At 39.9% G+C, this 21067-nt stretch overlaps 1 protein-coding gene across 1 annotated transcript; it reads left to right on the top strand.

Moving 5' to 3' along the window:
- Positions 1-59: 59 nt before the first annotated feature.
- eea1 (early endosome antigen 1) lies at positions 60-21024 on the top strand. The gene is made up of 29 exons (XM_024281631.2): positions 60-918; positions 4010-4087; positions 4167-4279; positions 4384-4438; positions 4509-4574; positions 5302-5332; positions 5414-5518; positions 5731-5852; positions 6721-6876; positions 7851-7967; positions 9654-9992; positions 10348-10497; positions 10971-11090; positions 11201-11404; positions 11494-11694; positions 11776-11889; positions 11996-12151; positions 12258-12397; positions 13922-14252; positions 14370-14468; positions 14555-14749; positions 15370-15552; positions 15645-15830; positions 15923-16054; positions 16127-16312; positions 16399-16637; positions 18757-18877; positions 18960-19058; positions 19138-21024. The coding sequence occupies exons 1-29, from the start codon at positions 895-897 to the stop codon at positions 19258-19260; spliced, it is 4185 nt and encodes a 1394-aa protein (XP_024137399.1). The 5' UTR covers positions 60-894; the 3' UTR covers positions 19261-21024.
- The last annotated feature ends 43 nt before the right edge of the window (positions 21025-21067 follow it).

The raw sequence follows: 21067 nt of genomic DNA on the forward strand, positions 1-21067 counted from the left end.
AGATGCAAGCACCTACAAAATGTGATTCAAGAATATCTTTTTAAATTAAAAAGATCAAATTTTATAATAAAATTATTTTGCAAGTGTTTTTTTTCCCCCTAAATTTACTTTAATCACAAATCTCAGGTGACCCATATTTATTGTGTTGTGGGACGGAACTGGATCATTTTATATGCGGGGCAGAAAACTTTGGAAGGGTGGCAAATTTGAACAACATCGTGGAGGGCCGTTATAAATTAAAGGATCAAAAATATGTATTTATTTTGTTAAAAAATTATCTTTTGTCGTTTTTGTAACGCTTAAATGAGCTTGTATTGAGGATTTCTAAATCTTTGCCAATAAGGATACTAATATTGACAAAAGGGTGGGGGTGGGTGGCGCTTTTTGTTGGAGGGGCAGTTACCCCCGCTGGCCCCCCTTAGCTCCGCCCCTGTGTAAATATCATTAATTAATTTATCATTGAGCCCTGGTAAAGTTATTAATTTGGTGGGAATTGCACTAGCTTTGATGGGTGGGAAATGTGCCTTTTGATAAATATTAAATAGGAAAATAAAATAAGAGAATAAAACGTGTTAAATGTAATATTAGTGACTCCCATTGACTCTTTTTTTTTAATAAAGAAATTCCTATTCATGTTTTGTCTGTGTGGCTAACCCTGTCCTACGTAAAGTTATTTTTAAGGCAGTTTCATTTCGTCGTGATTTTTTTCATGCTATAGTTGGATCTTGACCACCACATTGAAGTGAGATTCTTGCGCCCATCTCCTCATGACCCGCCCATCCGCCACCGCTGCTCAGCTCCCCGTGTCTGGTCAGGTGCTCGTTGTTCTCAGACATAAACTTTACATTTTAACACCTGGATTAAATTTGCGTCGGGACACGCCGAGCCAACGCCATGCTCCGACGGATACTTCAAATGGTAAGCGGATAGAGGCTTCTTTTCGCCGGCGTTGCTTCTGTTATTGTCAGAAGTGCTTGGTTTTTCTTTGGAGACACGGGCCTATCCGTGTCTGGTTTCATGTCAGGGACGCTTGGTTGTTTATTTTTGTCTTAGTTAGACAGGCGGGGCTTGAGGGGATGTCTATTAATTGACGGCATGCTGCATCTTCTTCGCTACGTCTCGGTGAATAAACCAAGCATCCATTTCGTTTGGTTGACACAACTAGCATTAAATGCTAACTTTGTTCAGTTGATAAATGGTTCTTTTGACAAGGTCGAAACGAGCAGCTGTAAAATAAAATACAGTTTACGAGCGCACTATTAAAGGGGCAACCGAGAGCATTTGTTAGTATAAACATTTGCTCTCTGAAACATGTTATTTTTATGGTTTCCGTTAGCTGTAGCTGTGTGACAGCTTTAGGTTTTGGTTAATTCATTGCTAACTCTCCCTTTAGCAACAAGCAGTGGTGGGCAAACTCTGCGTCAACCGTAACTTGCGAGGAAAAAACACGAATATGTGACAATTGTAACAAATATGAAATTACAAAATAAATGGTTGAAAAAGGACTTGTCACTTACGTTGACCTGCAAAAATTAGCTAAATAGTTAGCCACTTTTTCTTTCGAGTTCAGCGTTAATTGATCTTCGATAGTGAGTTAAATTATCAACACAAACACTTACTCTTTAAAATTTATTTATTTCAAGCTGTTTTTTTATACATTTAAAGCATATTAAGTGCAATTAAATTAAAGAAAAAAATGTAAATGACATGAAATTTTCGGTTCCTACGGAACAGACATGTGTTGTCTTTTTTTCCACACGAACTTTTTTAAATGACGGAGTTTTCCCCCCTGTTCTGTTGTGTTTTGGGGTTTTTCCCAGCTGTATTTCCCACTATAAGACAGTGATAACATTAAGCCTCCAGAATCTTTTCAGGAACTCCTACACATGCTTCTAAGTTCTTCAAATAAACAAATATTACAGCTTTTTTTATTTTTTTTTATTTTTTTAATTTAGCCACTTTTTAGTAAACAATTGAGCTTAAAACCCCGAAGAAAGCAGTCTTATGATTGAAGGGATATAATGAAACTGTTATTCTTCTATTTCATCAAAAATATTAGTTTTTTAGTGTTTTTTTAGACAATTTCTAAAATATGAAATTGTTTACTAGACATTATTGTGGTTGGTATACTGCAGACTGAATCCTATCTGTCATTTGCTTAGTCAAAGGTTACTCCATGACACAAACTTTGTTTGCTAGCTTATCAATGATTAGGATCAAAAAGCCCACCAAGCAGATCCACACAAACACACATTTTGACCTCATTATTCAGTCATGCAAGCCATGCCCAACCCAAACAAATCCTGTCTGTGAATGGTCTTTTTGGCACACCCACCAGCATGTTTATGCTTCTGGTCTGTAGACTTTATAACACTTCCTTTTTAGCTAAAATCTGAACTGCAGGGTGTTTTGGTTAATGAATGTTAGATCATGGCCTTTGATCGATGCAGTTATGTTTGTATAAATTCTGATGAATGAAGACCTACGCAGTTTAGAGATAATCAAATGGATAAAAGTTAAACATGTTTCTGGGCGTCCTGTCTGTAGGTTCCAGCCAACTGTTAACTATTAGTCTTGGAAATATTTTATTAAGGCAAAGTTAAATCCCATAAAAGATGGTCAATAAATGTTATCTGGGGTGGGAAGAATTATGATTTGAGAGTTCTTTATCTGGTACTGTCAGACTAAGGGAAGGTCACTGAAATGTCAACATTGTGATAAAGAAGAGAAAAAAATGTACAAAAATGTCACAGAAATGTAAAGATTAAACACAATTATCAGAAGTGAAACAGCGCCTGTGTGACGGGACCACAGCTTGCGGACACACCAAAATTTAATTACTCACTGTTTTTGGTGAGGTGAATAGAAACTCTTTTAACATCTGGGGTGTTGGGCCATCTGTAAGTCCGAGTGGTTACAGACTCCCTTTGTTTTTAATGGCCTTCTGCAGAAGGCGCTAAAAGGGAGCTGGGAGTATAGGGAGAAAAATGATGTGGTCAGTTACAGAGAACTGTATGTTGTTGCTGTGAGGTTACGGGATAACTCACAATCGGATATATGTTAAACACAGAAAAAGCTGTAAAGGAGTGGAGCTAATGAATAACAAAAGTAACTAATAGGGTAGTTCATTCATTAGGTTTTTAAGGAACAAAAAAATAAAATACTGTTTTCTGTTAAGTTTGTTTGCATGTGGTCCAACTAGTACATAAAGCAATGTCCCTATAGACCCCGTTTACAACAAGTTTGGCATATTCAACTTTTGCACAGAAATTTGTCACTTCCCAAACATGCATATACAATCTTTACAGCTTATTTAAATTAAAAACGATTAAAAAAAAAAATAGTTACAGGTCATCCTCGAAATATCCAGAATCTAGTAAATTTAATTTCATTTAATGAACAACACTGACATTATTGTAGAGCTGTAATTGATGCTAAAGCTAGAATGTGGCATTTTTTTCTGTTGTACTTATTACTATTGTTAGCTTTAAAAAAATATATTATTTGCAATTGAAAACTATCACCATTTATTTTCTTCTTTGGTCCCCTACTTGCATGTTGTAAAATTAAAGTTTTATGTACCTAAAATTTTAATAATTTCCCTTTACAGTGAGTGTACATGTATCAAACTGCTTGCGAATAGTGCTTTTGTTGATAATAATTTTTATGACTGTCTCAATTAAAACATAACAATGTTACTGTATATGAGAATTTGAGTTTTTTACTTTTTAAAATAAGTTTTAAAACCAAAACATTAACTTTAAACAGTGTCATGATTTTGTTTCTTTTTCTTCAGAATATCACATTTCAGAAATTTCACCTCTGTGTTGCACTGATCCAGATAAACACACACACACACACACACACACATATATATATATATATATATATATATATATATATATATATATATATATATATATATATATATATGCTCATCTGATCTTCAGTTCATCAAGAACTATTAATATTGAGTACTTTTATTTACTCACTTTCTGTTTTCCTGTAGACTCCTGGGAAGGGAGGCTCCCAGAATGCAGAGTCTGAGCAGCCCAGCAAAGAACTCAACCATGATCAGACATCTGAGGTGACATGAATGCAGATCTGAACTGTATTCAGTCAGTTATGGGATGCTTCTGTTTCTAACTGTATGTTTCTGTGAGCAGGGCTTCATCTGTCCTCAGTGCATGAAGTCTCACAATTCTGCAGAGGAGCTGTTCAAACACTACGAGCTCTTCCATGACACGGGCGAACTCCCTGCTCACGTGGCTCCTACCCGGTGTGATAAATGTTTATGGATGCAAATCATCTCACCTGTGACACTCTTCTTTTTTTTATGTATTTGCTCTTTTTTTAAACATATATGGTTTTTCCTTCTTGCAGGGAAGACCTTACAATGCTACGACAGGAAGTTCAGGACCTGCACGCTTCTCTCAAGGTAAAGTTCTTGAACTGTCCTCGTCAAACATGGGATGGTATAGAAAATAACAAAGTTTTCTTCCCATTAGGAGGAAAGATGGTTCTCTGGAGAACTAAAGAAAGAACTGGACAAAGTCCAAGGACATCTAAAGCAGGTACATTTTCTGTAGATGCCTAAGCTGCATCATCATAAAGACTGACATGTCAAACAAAATGGATAAAGGCAAAGAAGCCTAATAAAATAAAACTTCTTTAAAAATGCAAAACTCCTTTAGGGAAACAAAGAAAATAAATAGGTTTTTAATTAAAAAAAATGCTGTTTTGTTGCCAAGATTGTTGAGTACAGGAGAAGATGAATAAATTAAAAATATCAACAAGGTAATCACATTTTTAAGCTGTTAAATCAAATAGAAAAATTGTTGAAAGTACTAAAAATTATGGTTTTAAAGCAGCGAAAGATAAAAAATAATTAAAATTAATTTAGAAATAGTTGATTTTTGATATTTTTATATACTTATGAGGATATTATTTTAAAAGATCTGTGTAAAATTTATTGTCTTTAAGATTTATTGTTTGATTTTTTTTGTCGTGCAGATGCTTACATTGATGTGTTTTTTTGTGTACATAAATTAATTAACTTTTTTTTTTCTTTCATTGAATTAACAATTGAGAAAATAAAAGGATGTGGAATATTATTAATTATGTGAAAAGTAGATAAAGGGATATGCTTAATTAAGCATTGGCTTCTGCCTATCCTCTTTTCAAACATATTTTTTTAAGTTTGTTGTCAGAGACTATTTTCAAGAATTGAAGAAAATGACTGCACTGTTTTGCATGTTTAACAAAAATCTAGTCTGAATCTAAAACTGTCTTCTTTTAAAGAACGATGGGCCGACCAGTTCAGATGATTCAGGTAAGAAAAGGAAAAAGACACAAACATGTTTAAATGCTTCTTGAATCATTAGCTGTTAATTTTTGCTCTTTTTCTCCTCAGCTCTGGAGAGGAAGTTGAATGAAGCTGAGACAGAGAAGTTCAACATTAAACAGATGAAGGACCTGTTTGAGCAGAAAGCTGCACAGCTGGCCACGGAGATAGTAGGTCAGTGTGAAGCCTGAAAACTGGGAGTCCTGTGTCTCCAGCTCAGTTAATAAAGGAAATACTCTTTTGCTGTACAAATGTTCACAGTTCATTGCTGGAGTTACACCCACTGTCACTTAACTCTGCTGAAATATGTCAGTTAAATACCTTAAAGTGAATACAAATTTTGGCAGTCTTTAATAATGCTTTGTTTTTAATTGTTTTCATGACAGATTTGAAATCGCGTTATGATGAGGAGAGGAGCCTGAGGGAGGCTGCAGAGCAGAGACTGGCCAAGATGACGGAGCAGCTACAGAGTGAGCAGCAGGAGAATGAGAAACTCCAATCTGAACTGGTACAACACATGAAAACCTTTAAGTCCCACTCCAACTATGTTTTTAAAGTTCTACAATCAATTCTAGTCATCTTTTAATCATAATTATGTATTTTTTTTTATCAAAATCAAAAAAGCCTGTGTTGTTTTTTATAGCACCTTGCAAACCCAAGCTAACATTTGCGTACTAAAAAAAAAAAAAAAAAAAAAATGGTGAGCAATATATCGTAGCTATGCAACCGTACTATTTTAAACCAGATATCAGCTCAGATGAAGAAATAAAAGATGTTAATCTATCTATTTGTCTGCAAGATTGTAGCGGAGAAGAGAGACTTTAGCCCGCCTATGTCAGTTGCTGCGTCACAAACTCAAGTTTTCATTCAAACTCCAGGTTTTCATCTGCACTTAATCCAATCCGATTTGAATAAAGAAATATTCAGAGACGCATTTTTAGTGTTAAATTATTTTATATGTCTTCCACTATGAGAAAAATGGCTAACACTTTAGATGAGTTAAAGCAAAAATACTATATATAATGTTGACAAAAATAGTTAATACATTTGTTAAGCTTGTTTGTTATAATTGCTTTTGTTGATAATGGTGTCACTTTAGATGAGTATGTATGCTAATAAACCTTATTCACCTTATTGTGCTTATAAATGTCTTATTAATAACCTATAAACACATTAATAATGTTTGTTAATGTGTTAATAAAGCGTTTTAATAAATCTTATTCTAGAGTGTTATCGAAAAATGCTACAAAAACATGTTAAAAACACCCAAAACAGAGCTTTCATTGGAGTGAGTCTTTAACTTCTTGAAGCATTAATCTTCAGCTTCATAGTTACTCTTGCCAACAAATCCTCATCGCCTCTGCTCTGCCCCCTAGCTGCAGCGGCCGGGAGTGGAGGACGTGGAAGTTCTGCGGAGAGAGTTGGTGCAGGTGCAGACTCTGATGGACAGCATGACCCGTGAGAGGGAGGAAGAGTCGGAGTGCCTCAAAAACCAGTGTGAGCAGCTGCAGGCTAACTACGCTACCTCTGAGGTGAAACACTTTTTTTTTTAAGTAAAAACTACCCTTTACTCCCTCCATGCAGATCCCTATTAAAAACTGTCAAGAAAGAAAGTTTTTTTTTTTGTTAAATGGCACTGTGCATAATCTGGGAATTAGTTAATGCCTATTGAATAATTCAGGCCTATTTCCTGCTTTTTAAAAGAGAATAGTATTAATAGGGCTTCATTAGGGAATAGGAGGCTCAAAAGCTTCATTTTTTTTTTGCAAAATAGTTTAAAATAAAACAAAGGACAAATGTGTTTGATTCAGTATTTTTTATTATAATAGTTTGTATCTCTGTCTCTTCCATGCCTTTTTCTTTCTCTCAAATTTGTAATCTTTTGTTAAGCCAAACTACTTAAGAGTCAGAAAATAGAGGGGAAAAAGCTGCAATTCTATGATTTTTTTCTTTTTTAACCATGTAAAAGTTTTGTTAAGTCTGGAATTGCACCACAGCGACTCAGAGACCGGCGTATTGTGGTTGATGTTGAGAAGAATACAAAGAAGACAGAAAATGGTTCTTTTTTTGGGAGACTTGATGTCTAAAAATGTGTGAATTAACCAGATTATAACGTGTGCTCAAAATCTGAGTTGTGAATGACCAGTGGTGCAGAATGGAGCGCTTTTTATATGCCCCCAGGCTACCAGACAGCCACTGCTACTTGATATGGACGGCCGCCGTACGAAGACATTTCCACATCGTACAATCAGAGCTGCTGCCAGCTGACAATCTGGCTGCCACCGCCCAGCTGTAACCCGATTTCATAATAGTGTTACCTACCGATGCCTGCCAGCCACCTGACTTCCACCATCTGCATTCATGACTACGCCAGAGTTTTTTTTTCTTCTTTTTTTTATTATAACTTCTCATCCCCACCGTGCAGTAGCAGTTGTATTTGCGACCTTAGCATTAGAAGTCATGTTTTTAAACTAGAAAGTGTCCTAACTTGTTTGTCTGCTTTCAGGTGACGATCTCCCAGTTGAAAGCGGAGCTGGAAAAGGGTCCACAAGAAGCAGCCGTCTACACACAGCAGATTCATCAGCTGCAGAGCAATCTGAATCAGTTGCAGCAACAATGTCAGGTAATACATTTAGAAAACACACTGTATAAAAAAGCTTTCGTCCTGTTTCATTCCACAGTATTAGCTGGAGTTCCTACCAGGCAGGCATGTTTCGCTGCAGGATTGTGTAGTCTTTTAGTCATCTTTGCAGCATTAACATTAACACAGTGGCTCATGTAAAAGAAGCCACCATCTCAGTCTCTTCAAGCCTTTTGTTGCTCCACATCCCAACGTGCTGCTGTCATCAGCTGCCTTCAGCAGCCGACTCTTGTTGACAAATATTGTGGTCGGCACTATTATTAAACCAGTGTAGGGGTGCTACTTGATCGGCTCCATTACTCTGGGTGAATACAAGGAAAAGTCGGTGTTGCTTTGGGAGTTACAGAATGTGACACTGAGATTAAATCCTCTCTCATCAGCTGCAGCGAACGCCTCCAAGACAAACAGGCTTCCAGGTGCAAGAGTGATGACTGCTGGATATTCAATACCATCGGCTCGCTTCCCCTGAGACCTGATGAAGATTCTCATAAGAATAGAAACAAGAATGCAGGGACACATTTTGAGACATGTGAGCAGCTATTGGATCGCGCTTGATTAAGAAAGAGTAACTGATGCAGAAAAAAAACAAAAAAAAGGGAATGAAAAGCTAGAAATTAAGATTTTTTTTTTTTTTTTTTTACATGTTGTTAGTGGATTTCTTGTCAATTTTAGAGGTCAACTACAGATGCCATCTTTGATAGGTTTTGTTTTTTTCAGAACTTGTGCCTGACATTTTCTCTCTGGAGTAAAGACTGTAAACATCATCTGAACACTGGTAAACATCTGCTGGGAGGTTATGTTATAATGAAATGGTTACAGACTGTAAGCTGTGGAGGTGTGGGAGGGCTGCACAGCAGAACCCACCGCTGTTCCTCAAAAGTTGATTAAAAAAGTCTTTGGAAATACCAGAAAAAATCCAACAGATTTGTTACTCTACACTTAAAAAAAGTTGTTGTGAGGCCTTAAATAAAAATAAAATCGAAATAGTAATTAGCATTGTATGCGTTTTGGTTAGTTATTTCAGTTTTACAACACGTCAATAAAGGCTAAAAGCCACATTTAGAAAAAATAAAATGCTGAGAAGTATTTCGAATACATTAACATGAAAAAAGGCATCAGTTTAGGAATATCGGCACTAAATCATTAACATGCAATATCAATGAGTTCCAATTCTTTACAGAATTATCAGTTAACACTGTCCTAACATTAGCCAAGGTGCTCCGCCTCTTTAGCCCACATTTTCAGTCCTTTTTCTTATATATATATATATATATATATATATATATATATATATATATATATATATATATATATATATATATATATAAAATTGTTTTTATTTGTCGCTTTGCCAAGTTCACTGCCAGCACTTAGACCAGGACAAGTTCCAGAAGCTGCTTCAATATAATCTGTGGGATGGAAGTGGCATGGCTCTCTTTGTTCCACACCGATGACAGGCTTCTGTTCTTTTCCATTGCTCCTATCATGTGAGTGTTCTTGACTGTGACACGTGTTTGTTAACTGTTTTAATTTAGGAAACACAGATGCCGGGGTTGAGATGTTCACGGTTCCTTACAGGAGATTCCATTGTAACATCTTAAATTTCACTTTTCCACAAACTGATTTTGTGTATCATCTTTCGTGTGTTTTCTTCTCGTCTATCCTCAGAGGCTTTCTGAAAAGCTAGAGCGTAAAGAGAAGGAGCATGAGGATCTGCAGGAGCATCTGGGATCTGAGAAAACTGCGAAGAAAGAAGTCCAAGAAAAGCTGAGGGAGAGGGACATGGAGGTCCAGGAGCTCCAGGCTCGAGCCACGGGAGCCGAGTCCTCCCTGCAGAAGGCCCAGGCCGAGCTGAAAGAGAGGGCCGAGGAGGTGGTGAAGTTCAAGAGTGAGATTGCTGAGTTGGAAGTGAAAAACGCAGAGCTGAAGGTGGAGAGGAAACAGTTGGAGCAGCAGAAGGAAGAAAAAGAGAGTCAGGGGGCTCAGCAGCAGACTGAGATCAATCAGGTGAATACAGCAAACGCTTGGCTCACAGAGGATCACAAAACAGGAGTTGCAGCATGCACAATCCTCTGCAGAGTAATTATAATAATTATGAAATAGTCCAATGCACGGCTGTTATTCCTAGTGTGTTTCAGTTTTAATAAATAAAAGAATATCTGCTTAAACACATTTATTTATATATAACTGTAAAAGATTGTAGAAAGGTTATTTAATATGAAACGGATAGTCAAATAATTTTGGTTTATCAGGTATTTTGCTCTAAAATATGAAATACGATGTTCCACAAAGTTTCCGTGTCAAGTAACTTTTCATCAGGTGGTTTTACTGTGTCATTTTTCTTACTTTTGTGATCCTCTAGCTGCACGTTAAACTGCTGGAAACAGAGCGGCAGCTGGGAGAAGTGCAGGGTCGGCTGAAGGAGCAGAGGCAGCTTTCCGGCGAGAAACTGAAGGACCGCGAGCAGCAGGCAGCTGACCTGCAGCTCAAACTCTCCCGAGCAGAAGAACAGGTATGAAGGCTGCTATTGAATTGGTAGTTTACAAGTATGATGCTGATTTTTCATCGAGCTGATCAGTCGTGGAGCAAATCGACATGTATCCAAACACAGACAGCTTTGAGGTTTAAGAAAAGTCTTGTTCGCTGCTGAACAGACTGTGACAGCTTTTAGTGAAATCTGAACTCTTTCCCAGTAATAGTTCCACCTCCCAATTGTTGTTTGTTATTGTTTGTTTTTTTGGAGAGATATGATAATTTCTCATCTCGAATCATTTCAAATCTTGGTGGATTCTGCCTAAAGATCAGCAGATAAACAAACTGCAAAGCAAATGTTTTGAGTGCAATCAATAGTTGAGGACTGTTCTTTATTTTATTATTTTTTTATGTCCCTGGTCTTTCTCTTAGAAACAATATTATCATATTTTTTACGCTAAGAAGATTAATTATGAGCACATTTTTTCCCTTTTTTTAAATTAAAATTTCCAGTTGAAGGAGAGCACCAGTAAGAACACAGACCTTCAGCACCTCCTGGAGAAAGCCAAGCAGCAGCACCAGGAGCTTCAAGCTCTGCAGCAAAACACCAACGGCAAACTCCGCGAGGCTCAGGTACTCTCCACTGCAGAACGCCCGATGACGATAAAGCCGGTGTGGTTTTGAATTCTTTGGACGTGTTTTTATTTCACCTGCGAATAACAACTATTTCTGTGGTGCCGTAGAATGACCTGGAGCAAGTGTTGCGGCAGATTGGGGATAAAGATCAGAAGATCCAGAACCTGGAAGCTCTGCTTCAGAAAAGCAAAGACATCGTTAGCCAGCTGGAAGCGGAGCGGGAGGACCTGTGTGCCAAGATCCAGGCTGGGGAGGGAGAGACCGCTGTCCTTAATCAGCTGAAAGAGAAGAATCATGCTCTGCAAGAGCAGGTGGATAGAGACTTTCATGGTTCAATTCCTGCCTTCACCGAGGGCATCTTTTTGCATGCTCCATTTCTCATTTTTATCCTTTTTTAAAGGTAACGCAGTTGACCAACAAGCTCAAGAATCAGTCTGAGAGCAACAAACAAGCCCAGGACAACCTACACAAGCAGGTCCAGGAGCAGAAGTCTCTGCTCCGATCAGCTCAGGACCGCGCTCACACGCTGGAGACTTCTGTCACCGAGCTCACCGCCCAGCTCACAGACAGCAAGGAGAAAGTGTCGCAGCTGGACGCTCAGGTGAGTCCAGCGCGGCAGAGGAATCCTCTAAAGTTCTGTGACAGCTTTCTAAGATTAAACTCCTGGTCTGTTTTCTTGCAGCTGAAAGCCAAAACGGAGCTGCTGCTGTCTGCAGAGGCAGCCAAAGCTGCGCAGAAGGCCAACCTGGAGAACAGCCTGGAGACGGCTCAGCATGCGCTGCAGGACAAACAGCAGGTGGGACTCTTCATCGTGCTTGTTTCTAGACTCTAAAGAAAACCTTCAAATTGGTCATTTATTGACCTAGTTTTTAAAAATGTATTCTCTAAAATTCTTGATGCAGGAATTAAATAAAAACCAAAAGGAAGTTGAGGAGCAGGCCCAAAAACTCAAAGAGAGACAGGAGCAGTGCACTCAGCTGGAAACCAACCTGAAGGAATGTCGAGACAAACTGCTGGCCTCAGAGCAACGCGTCGAGCAACTGGAAGGCCTCAACAAGGTGGGTACTGATGAAAGAGAGGGAAAAAAAGCGCACGTTTTTGCTCCATGTACTTGGATCCTGAATCAATTTTTTGTGTTTTGATGGGTGAACTTTGATTTGACAGAAACTGGAGTCACAGATGGTGGAGGTGCGGACGGCACGCGATCAGGCCCAGCAGGAGTTGGAGGCCCTGCAGAAGGAGAGTTTGGAGGTGAAACAGAAGGCAAAGGAGCTTCAGCGCTTTCTGGAGACGGAGAAGGAGGGGTGAGACAAACTGCCCAAAAATAAAAAAGCCAAATGTATTATAACTCCTATACCAGGGGTCTCCAACCTTCGACACTTAAAGAGCTATTTTGGGTAAATTTCTTACTGACTACAAAAAAAGGTAGTAAAAAAGTAGTTGGTAGTGTGATGACAGCAGTGATTTAAATAAAAAAGTAGAGCAAAATTAATTTGACTATTTTTGGTGCATCTCTGCCAGAATTTTGTAAATTAGAACTAACCCTAACGTTGTTAAGTGAGTCTTATCTATGGTTTAGTTCACACAAGACGTGAAGCGACGTCCAGCAGTGACCATTTCGGCGTGTGGTCTATTTTTTTGTGCAAGCTTCGAGTGATAGAAAGTTATGCCAAGACACAAGAGAAAATCCATCCAATTTTCTAAAATTTCATATTTTTTCACAATAAAATACAGCGATTGACAAATGGGATCATATTTTTGTATCTAAACAGACTTTAGAGATGAAAATGATCACAAAAACAGGCACAGAGACGCACAGATCAACGTATGGGCCAACTATGTGTTTGGTTTTGGGTGTCTGATGATGGCAAAAAAGGCTCTAAATACTCACAGCTGAGCAGAAGCTCCTGTTGACTGTCGTGGAAAAACACGTGTCTGGTGTGAAATGGAGATACGCACCGTCGGTTCCATGTCTGATGATGACCAGGTTTAAATCCTTGAGTTATTTCAACAGTAGAAAATAATGAAAATAATGAAATAATTAAGCTGGTTGTGCTTACTGATCTATTGTTTTTCTTTGGTACACAGTGCCCCAAAATCTGTCAAAATGTTTAAGTTTGACATTGGTAAACTACAAAGCCACAATGCTCTGGGGATTGTTGAAGCATTATGGGAACTGTAGTCGGGAGCCAGGCGAAGATATGCATTCTACTGTATGTTTCAACTGTTTGTGAATGACTTAAATAATTTCAACTTATCTGAAGAGCCTTGTAGTCCAAAAAAGACATTACTTTTTTTATGTTAAAAGCATTTTTATTTGTCTTTAACCAAAGAGCCACATGTGGCTCTGAAGCTTCAGGTCGTAGCCCCCTGACTCTTAGACAGGAGTACAGGAGTCTCTCTGCACAGCAGGGTCCAAACAGGATTTATCTCTGACATCCACTTCTGGAAAGACTGGTAGCTGTCTTGAATATTTTCCATGGGTGAATAATCTCTGTGGTTGTGGACGGATGGACCAGAATAGTGCAGAAATTGTCTTGTAAGACCTCCCAGACTGACAGGCAGCAGCAGTTGCGTCTCTAAGGTCGTGTCTTCTCTTGCCGTTACGTAAACTGTTGGATTGAATGATTCACACAAACAAACAAACAGAGAGCAGATTTACTGGAAGGTCACTGAAGATCAATATATTTTTGATTTGTTTTTGCAGGAAACAGAAACTGTTCTTACATTTTTAACACAATGTTTCAGCACTTTAGTCTTAACTTTGCTTAATGAATAATGACAGCAATGTGATAATAGTCACAGTTAAGTTTGTTTCCTTTGTGAAGATCAAAGACGCTGCAGGAGGAACTGAAGAAAAAAGGAGCTTCTCTCGCAGACTCCCAGCAGCAGTTGGAGCGCTGCAAGCAGGACATGTCTGATCTGAAGGCCAGTCTGGACACGGTGACTCAGGAGGGGAAGACTCAGCGAGCAGAGCTGGAGAAGAAAACACAAAATCTTTCAGCAGATCTGCAGAAGGTTCAACAGGAGAAAGAAGCTCAAAGGAAGGAGCTGGTCGCTGTTCAGGAGAACCTGGGAAAGACCAAGAAGATGCTCAAAGAGAGTCAAAGTCAGCTAGAGGCTGAGATGAAAAACCATAAATCAGTTATGGAAGAGAAGGTGGGTTTGAACTGCATATGGTTGGACTGTTTTAGCCTAGTGGGCCTGATTTGAACTCTGTGGTGCAAAAAAGGATGAGAAAACTGTCTAACAATATCTACCCATCTTCATTTCAAGGAAAAGTCAGAGAAAGCCAGACAGGAGCTCTTAAAATGCAATGAAGCCGTCACCAAGGCGGTGAAAGAGTCTAAAGAGCAGCTGGAGCAGAGCAAAGAGGTAAGCCTCTGAAGACAAACAAGGAGCTCAGTTTGTTTGGAGTTCAGCTCCTGATTTTGTTGTTGTTGTGCGTCTTCAAATGTCAGGCAGAGAAAAAGTTGAAAGCACAGCTGACCTCATTAGAGCAGCAGCACTCAAAGACTCGGGAGGCTCTGAAGGACAAGGAGGATGAGGTCGGGAAGCAGCGGGAGCAACTGAAGACGCTGCAGAAGTCCTTGGAGGACGAGGCGAAGAAACTGAAAGGTCAGGTGACACAGCTGCAGGAAGCTGGTGTCAAGAAGGTGAGCAGCTACAGATAATCCTGTATTGTTAAATAACGTTTTTTTTAAGCACTTGCTCTGGAAATCTACAGAGCCCTGGACATGACATTATAAATTGTTCGCTAAAATTAGCATTTTGTGCGCATAGCTTAGAATTTTGTTCGGCCAGGTTATCATTTTTTGTCCGTAGGTCAGGATTTTGTGTGCAAACATTGGCATTTTGTGCAGACAGTTTAGCATTTTATGTACTCGGGTTAGCATTTTGTGCAGACAGGTTAACACTTTATTTACATAGGTTAGCATTTTTTGCGCAAAGGTTAGCATTTTATGCACACAGGTTAGCATGTTATGCACACAGTTTGTCACAGGTTTTGTCTACACAGGTTAGCATTTTGTGCACGCAGGTTAGGATTTTGAGCACAGGTTTGGTCCACACTGGATAAGTGTTTTGTATGCACAGGTTAGGATTTTTTGCACTTGTGCACACAGAATGCTTAAAAAAGGGTAATTTGTAGACACAAAATACTATTTTTTTTTTTTGCACAAATTGCTAAATGTATTCATTTTATTCTGTTTTGTTTATAATGTCATGTCCAGGGCTCCATACAAATCAGGTGTTCCTGTTTGACTTTAATCTGCAGGCAGAAGAAGAGACTAAGCTGAGAGCTCGGGTGTCCAGCCTCGACCAGGAGCTAGCCTCTGAGAAGAGCCGGGGTGCAGAACTGCAGAAAGCTTTTGAACAAAGTCAAGAAAAGCACAGCAAGCTTCAGTCAGACTTCTTCGGGAAAGAGTCCGAGCTTTCTGCGCTGCGTCAAGACCTTAAGGTACTGAACATGCCACCTTGTCTTACAAATGGACGGATAAAGATCATGTTGTTCCTCCTTTGAATCATTTCTGTCTCATCTTTGTCTGCCAGGTGTTGGAGGAGAAACTGAGAGTGGCTCAGGAGGAGCTGGCTGCAAACCGAAGCCATCAGACAGGTTTGGATGCTCAGATCCAGGAGTTAAAAGCAGCTCGCTCTTCATTGGAGCAGGAGCTCACCAACCGGGACCAGAACCTTCAACAGCAGGAACACGCCATGAAAGAGCTAAAGAAGCAGGAGGTGGGTAACAGAACTTCACGGACCATCATTTAGGGTTACGTCACTTTGCATATTTTGCAATCGTATAATGTTAAATGTGCATCCATGTTCAGGATCAGATGAAGGCGGAGCTTCAGCAGGAGAGGAACAAGGTCTCGGAGCTGAATAAAGACAAAAGTGCTCTGGAGAAGACAAACACTAAACTATCTTCGGAGTTAAAAACACAAACGGAGAAGATCAAGAAGGTCAGCAAGTTCTTCTGAAGGCCGATCATATGCAGATTCTTCGCTCTGAGCTGATAAAATTGCTTCTTTTAGGAGCTGGGCGACTTGCAAGAAGCCAAACAGTTGCTGATCCAGCAAAAGCTGGAGCTGCAGGGTCAGGTGGAGGCAGCGCAGGAGGTCCTTAAACAGGAGCAAAAGGAGCATCAGGCCACCAGAGACAGTATGAGCAAGAGAGAGGAGCAGCACCTCGCCCAAACAAAAGCCATCCAGGATCAGCTGGTATGATATCTCCACACCAAAGCATGAACGCTACGTCAGTTCCTCATGGTTCCTGTTTGTGAAGTGATCGGCGCTTCTCTCAAAAGGGGGCAGAGAAAAAAGCCAGAGAGGAGCAGGTGAGGCGCGGGGAGGAGGCTGAAGCCAAGCTCAGCGTGCAGGTGACGGCGCTTAACGAAAACGTGGCGACGCTGAAGCGGGAGTGGCAGGGCAGCCAGCGCAGAGTGAGCGAGCTGGAGAAGCAGACGGATGAGTTGAGAGGAGAGATCGCCGTGCTGGAGGCCACGGTGCAGAACAACCAGGACGAGCGGCGGGCTCTGCTGGAGAGGTGGGTGCATGCTGCGGCTGCTAAAAATACCTGCAGGTGATGAATCTGGGTCCTGTCCAGGCTCATTAGAAGACATGTAAGATGTTCTCCTGAGCCGCTGACTCATTTATCAGACTATTTCTGCCGCTGCTGCAAGAAGATTTAAATGAATTTGGCTAAATTTATGCATAAACGTCATACCTTAGAGCAGTAGTCCACAGTTTTTTAGTTCACAGACTGGTTTAATGTCGGACAGTATTTTCACAGACCCGTTCGAACTGAACAGTTTTTGAAAATCTATTTTTCAAATTAAAATGTTACTGCATGAATTTTCTCTTAAAAAAAGAACATTTAAATCTTTCTCTAGATATTTTACAAATTCTTAGAGATTAAATGAAACAAAGATGCTGATTTGTAAACATTCGACAATGGCAGCACTACTTTTTTTTTTCTTTAGAATGGCATTATAACACTGAGAACTCTGGAACTCTGATTCTTTCAGGTTATATTTCATATTTAGTTTTTAATTACATTTTGATTTCTCTTTAAGTCAGAGAGTATTTAATGTGGTAAAGTTTCTTAAACTTCAACCTGAATCATCTTTTGATCTATTTTAAAAGGTTTCCAAGAAGTATTTTCCTTATGATTGTCATTTTTAGCCAAAATAAAAAAAAAAAAAAAAAACACTGTAGTTTTCTAGGACATACCGTCATTTCTGCTATAGTTTTTCACAAATGTCCCTTTGAGGTGGAACCTTTGGTTCAGAGTAAGCCCGCTCCTGCTTTCTGGCATCCTTTAGTTTATATGCTCTCCTGCTAGCTTCCAGCCCCTCACACTCCCAAGCGAACATTACAGGTGTAACAAGCAACACTGGAGCTATCCAGCCGTACAGTTTTGAATGGATGAGGAAAAACAAAGACGTAAATGGATCTGTTTGTCTGCATGGAGCAGAGCAGGGAGCTCATGACCCACCAAATGTAGCACCAACATCACAGCTGCATCCTTCTTTCAAGCAGCATTTTTTTTGGTCTGCTTCTGATTCACATTCATTTGAATAAAGAAAAATGCTCAGAAACCGAATTTCAATCCTATTTTTCTTTATACATGTCCACGAATATCTGCAAACTTAATTTTATTAAATCTTCATTCTCTGTAAAAATACCTACAGCTGGTTTAAACTTGACTTTTATGCAGAACCCAATAAAATGTGATGAATATTTTACCTTAAACATAAAGTGGTGGCAAGAAAACAGACGCCGTGTCTGACTTTTAAGGTGTGACGGATAAATAAAGCAAAATAAAATGACACGACTGGCATAAAACGTGTATTTTCTAACAATAAAATTTAACACAAATCCTCCATATCAGCGTGCAACATCACACTCAGTCGCTACATGTGCTTTGTACATGGGAACAACGTAGGAGATAAATAGGTTTTGATTTCTTTGTCTTTGCAGTCACAGACTCTCCTGTTTTCTCATTGGCTCCTGTCACTCTTTTTTTTTTAAATCAACTTTATTAGTTTGGGACTTTTAATGTAGAAGTATGAGCAGCCGCTTTCAGAAGGTAGCAAATGTATTTCGACCGAGGTGAACAGCTTGACATGTCTCAAGAGTACTAGTAATTCATAGACTTGCTTGGTGGACAGAATCCTGTAGCTTTTCAAAATAAAACTTTCTTCAGAATCAGAAAATAAATTAGACTAAGTTACTGTATGCATATATATTTTTAAAAAATCGGCGGTCCAGTACCAAGTGACCTGCATGGAGATTAGGGAACACAGTTTTAGAGAACAGAAGGCAGCTGCACAGAAGATGGCGCCTGATATTATTGGCCGGAAGGGGACATTATACCGCTTACCCTAGCTCTGACTGCAACCCTAACCAGAAAACACTTCATTAAAGCTTAAAACGGGAAAGATCATAATTGTTAAAATCAAGTTTTTTTCTAGAAATCTGAGAGGACTTCCGGTTCTGGTCGTTGATGTCTGCAGCCAGCTCCTCTTGGCTATAGCTGATCTGAAAATAAAGTGTTTGGGCTGTAGTGACATCTAGCTGTTGTGTTTGTGACTGCAAACTGTCTCATTTGTCCATGTAAAGCAGAAGAAACTGGTGTTCACAGCAGTGGTTGTGTGTTTGAGGTGTGTGAAGGGTGAAGGTGAGATAGAAAGACTGCAAGCCAAAGTGGTGGAGCTCAGGCGAAAGCTGGACGACACGACGGCGGCCATGCAGGAGCTCGGCAGGGAGAACCAGTCGCTTCAGGTCAGCTGGTGGTAGATTCAAGAGAAAGTTCGATCTTTTTTTTTTCTCCACTCTTGCTAAGCGAATGGCCTCGATCCCGCAGATCAAGCAGTCGCAGAGTCTGACCAGAAAGTGGGCGGAGGATCACGAGGTGCAGAACTGCATGGCCTGTGGGAAAGGCTTCACCGTCACTGTCAGGAAGGTGAGTCCTCCTTTAACAAAAAAAAAAACCAATTGTTTCTGTTTTTAATTGTAATCCTCAAACGTCTCCCCTTCTCCAGCACCACTGCCGCCACTGTGGGAACATTTTCTGTGCCGAGTGTTCGTCCAGGAACGCGCTCACGCCGTCCTCCAAGAAGCCGGTCCGCGTGTGCGAGACGTGTTTTGAGGAACTCCAGGGCTGATTTTCTCTCTTTCCACCGTTATCATCCCCGTGACGCCCCTTGACCTTTTCCCGTCATTTTTACGTGCACTAAGAAGGACAAACCCAGCGCGGAGGCGTGTCAGAGGGATTCTCTGAGGAGCCCGTGACAGGGTGGGGTTGTTCTGTGTGTTTCTGTGCCTTTGCTGCTCCTGTGGACTGCCAAAAGGAGGAGACAGTGATTTACAAACATTGCTCATCTCTTTTTAAGTTTCTGCTCCATTGTTGCGTCACGTGTTTGGAAACATGCAACGATGACGCGAATGATCTGTATGTGACTGGGCGAGTGCGTATCATGCATGGGTGCTGAGTCACTCCTGCTCTCCACAAGTTCTCACACTTTACCAAAACATATGAGCCCTTTTGACAAATACAATTAAAATCAGGTTTAACTTTATAGAAAAAACTAATAAGTATTTTAATGCAGGTGTGACTGAGAAACTACTATGTGCAGTCATGAGTCTATTCATAGATTTCAGTTGATCTGTGTTCGCATCTCACTGTTTAAAGATTTTAATGGGTCGTCTGCAACACTGGCGTGCAAGGAAGTAATTGTTTGAAGTTCTTTTGGGGTCAGCCTGTTCTCAAATTTAAAAGATGGTTAACTGGTGCACCAACTGTTGTGTGGTAAAGCCGTTCCTTCTGTACAGCAGAGTGTAGGTTGCAGAATGGTTTGCTCAGCCTGTTTCATGACCAAAGAATGTCTGCAGAAGGACGGGTAAAAGCTCAGCTTGTGTCAGTATTGACGCCTGAACATTTTCAAAAACTTGAGTTTTTATCTTTAAAAAGACACAGAGGAGGGGCAGTAATTTAATTTTTGGTGCCATTTTATTTCTTTGTGTGTTACTTTCTACAAATTGTGGTGCTTTCTGCGGATTGTCGTCTTTAAAGGTGCCTGCGTGTTTCATTTGACGTGTCCTGTAGCTCGCCTCTTCTCTGAAGCACTTATTGCAGCTGGAGTTCGGCTGCTGCAATGCACTAAATGAATGTTGGCTGCTCAGAGTCTCGGCATCGCTGTGATTTCTTGCAGCGTTGGGGTACAGGTAACTGCTGGTTCTCTGTCCAGCTGAGATCACTGGAAACCGAAATTCCTGTTAACTAGTTTACGACTGTTCGCCGGTTGAACCGCTGGTGCGATTGCGTGTGTATGCAGCAGCAGGCGACGGCACCGTGCAGTTTCCTGCAGCCCGTTCAGGCTTAACCAAACTCATCGCAGAAGAATGTCTGTTTGTGTTGCTTTCTGTGTGTTAAATCAGTTTGCTTACGTCTACCTCAGACTGGCACAGGAAAAGCACTAAAAAATCATGAATTAACATTTATTCATGTTCTTTTTATGTTGTACAGTCCCTGAAATCTGGAGAGAAAAATTGCACCTTAATGTATTTTGGGCTCATTGGGCACAAACAGGAGCACCAGTTTAGGTAATCACTCGTTAATACTAAGGCTGTCAAAAATGATTTGTATATGTTTGTATTGAAAGAGGAAAAAAAAATTAACTATAAATCCGTGGATGTAGAGATCAGATTAATAGTGAAACTGTGTTTGGATTCATCCGTGTCTTAATTGTTTTTATAAAACGCTCAATAAAATGTGGCTTGCTTCGTGTTCTCACGCATGACGTCTGAACGGGTCTACAGCTCGCTCTGTTTATAGACATCAGACCTCACCGCATCTGAAGTGATGCTCACGAAAAAGATGATTTTATTTCATGTCATGACTAATAAAAATGTGCTGGATGTTTCTTTTATTCTGTCTGGATGGCTTGAACATTTGCATTAAGTTCTATGTGC

This window comes from Oryzias melastigma, linkage group LG6 (genome assembly GCF_002922805.2).
Source record: "Oryzias melastigma strain HK-1 linkage group LG6, ASM292280v2, whole genome shotgun sequence".
Classification (NCBI taxonomy): domain Eukaryota; kingdom Metazoa; phylum Chordata; class Actinopteri; order Beloniformes; family Adrianichthyidae; genus Oryzias; species Oryzias melastigma.

Bases quoted from the DNA above. Each gene is read 5' to 3' on its own strand.
- eea1 (XM_024281631.2), top strand. From the start codon at position 895: ATGCTCCGACGGATACTTCAAATG. The intron at 10,498-10,970 runs GTATGAAGGCTG...TAAAATTTCCAG, and splicing joins TCTCCCGAGCAGAAGAACAG to TTGAAGGAGAGCACCAGTAA. The intron at 14,750-15,369 runs GTGAGCAGCTAC...TTTAATCTGCAG, and splicing joins AGGAAGCTGGTGTCAAGAAG to GCAGAAGAAGAGACTAAGCT.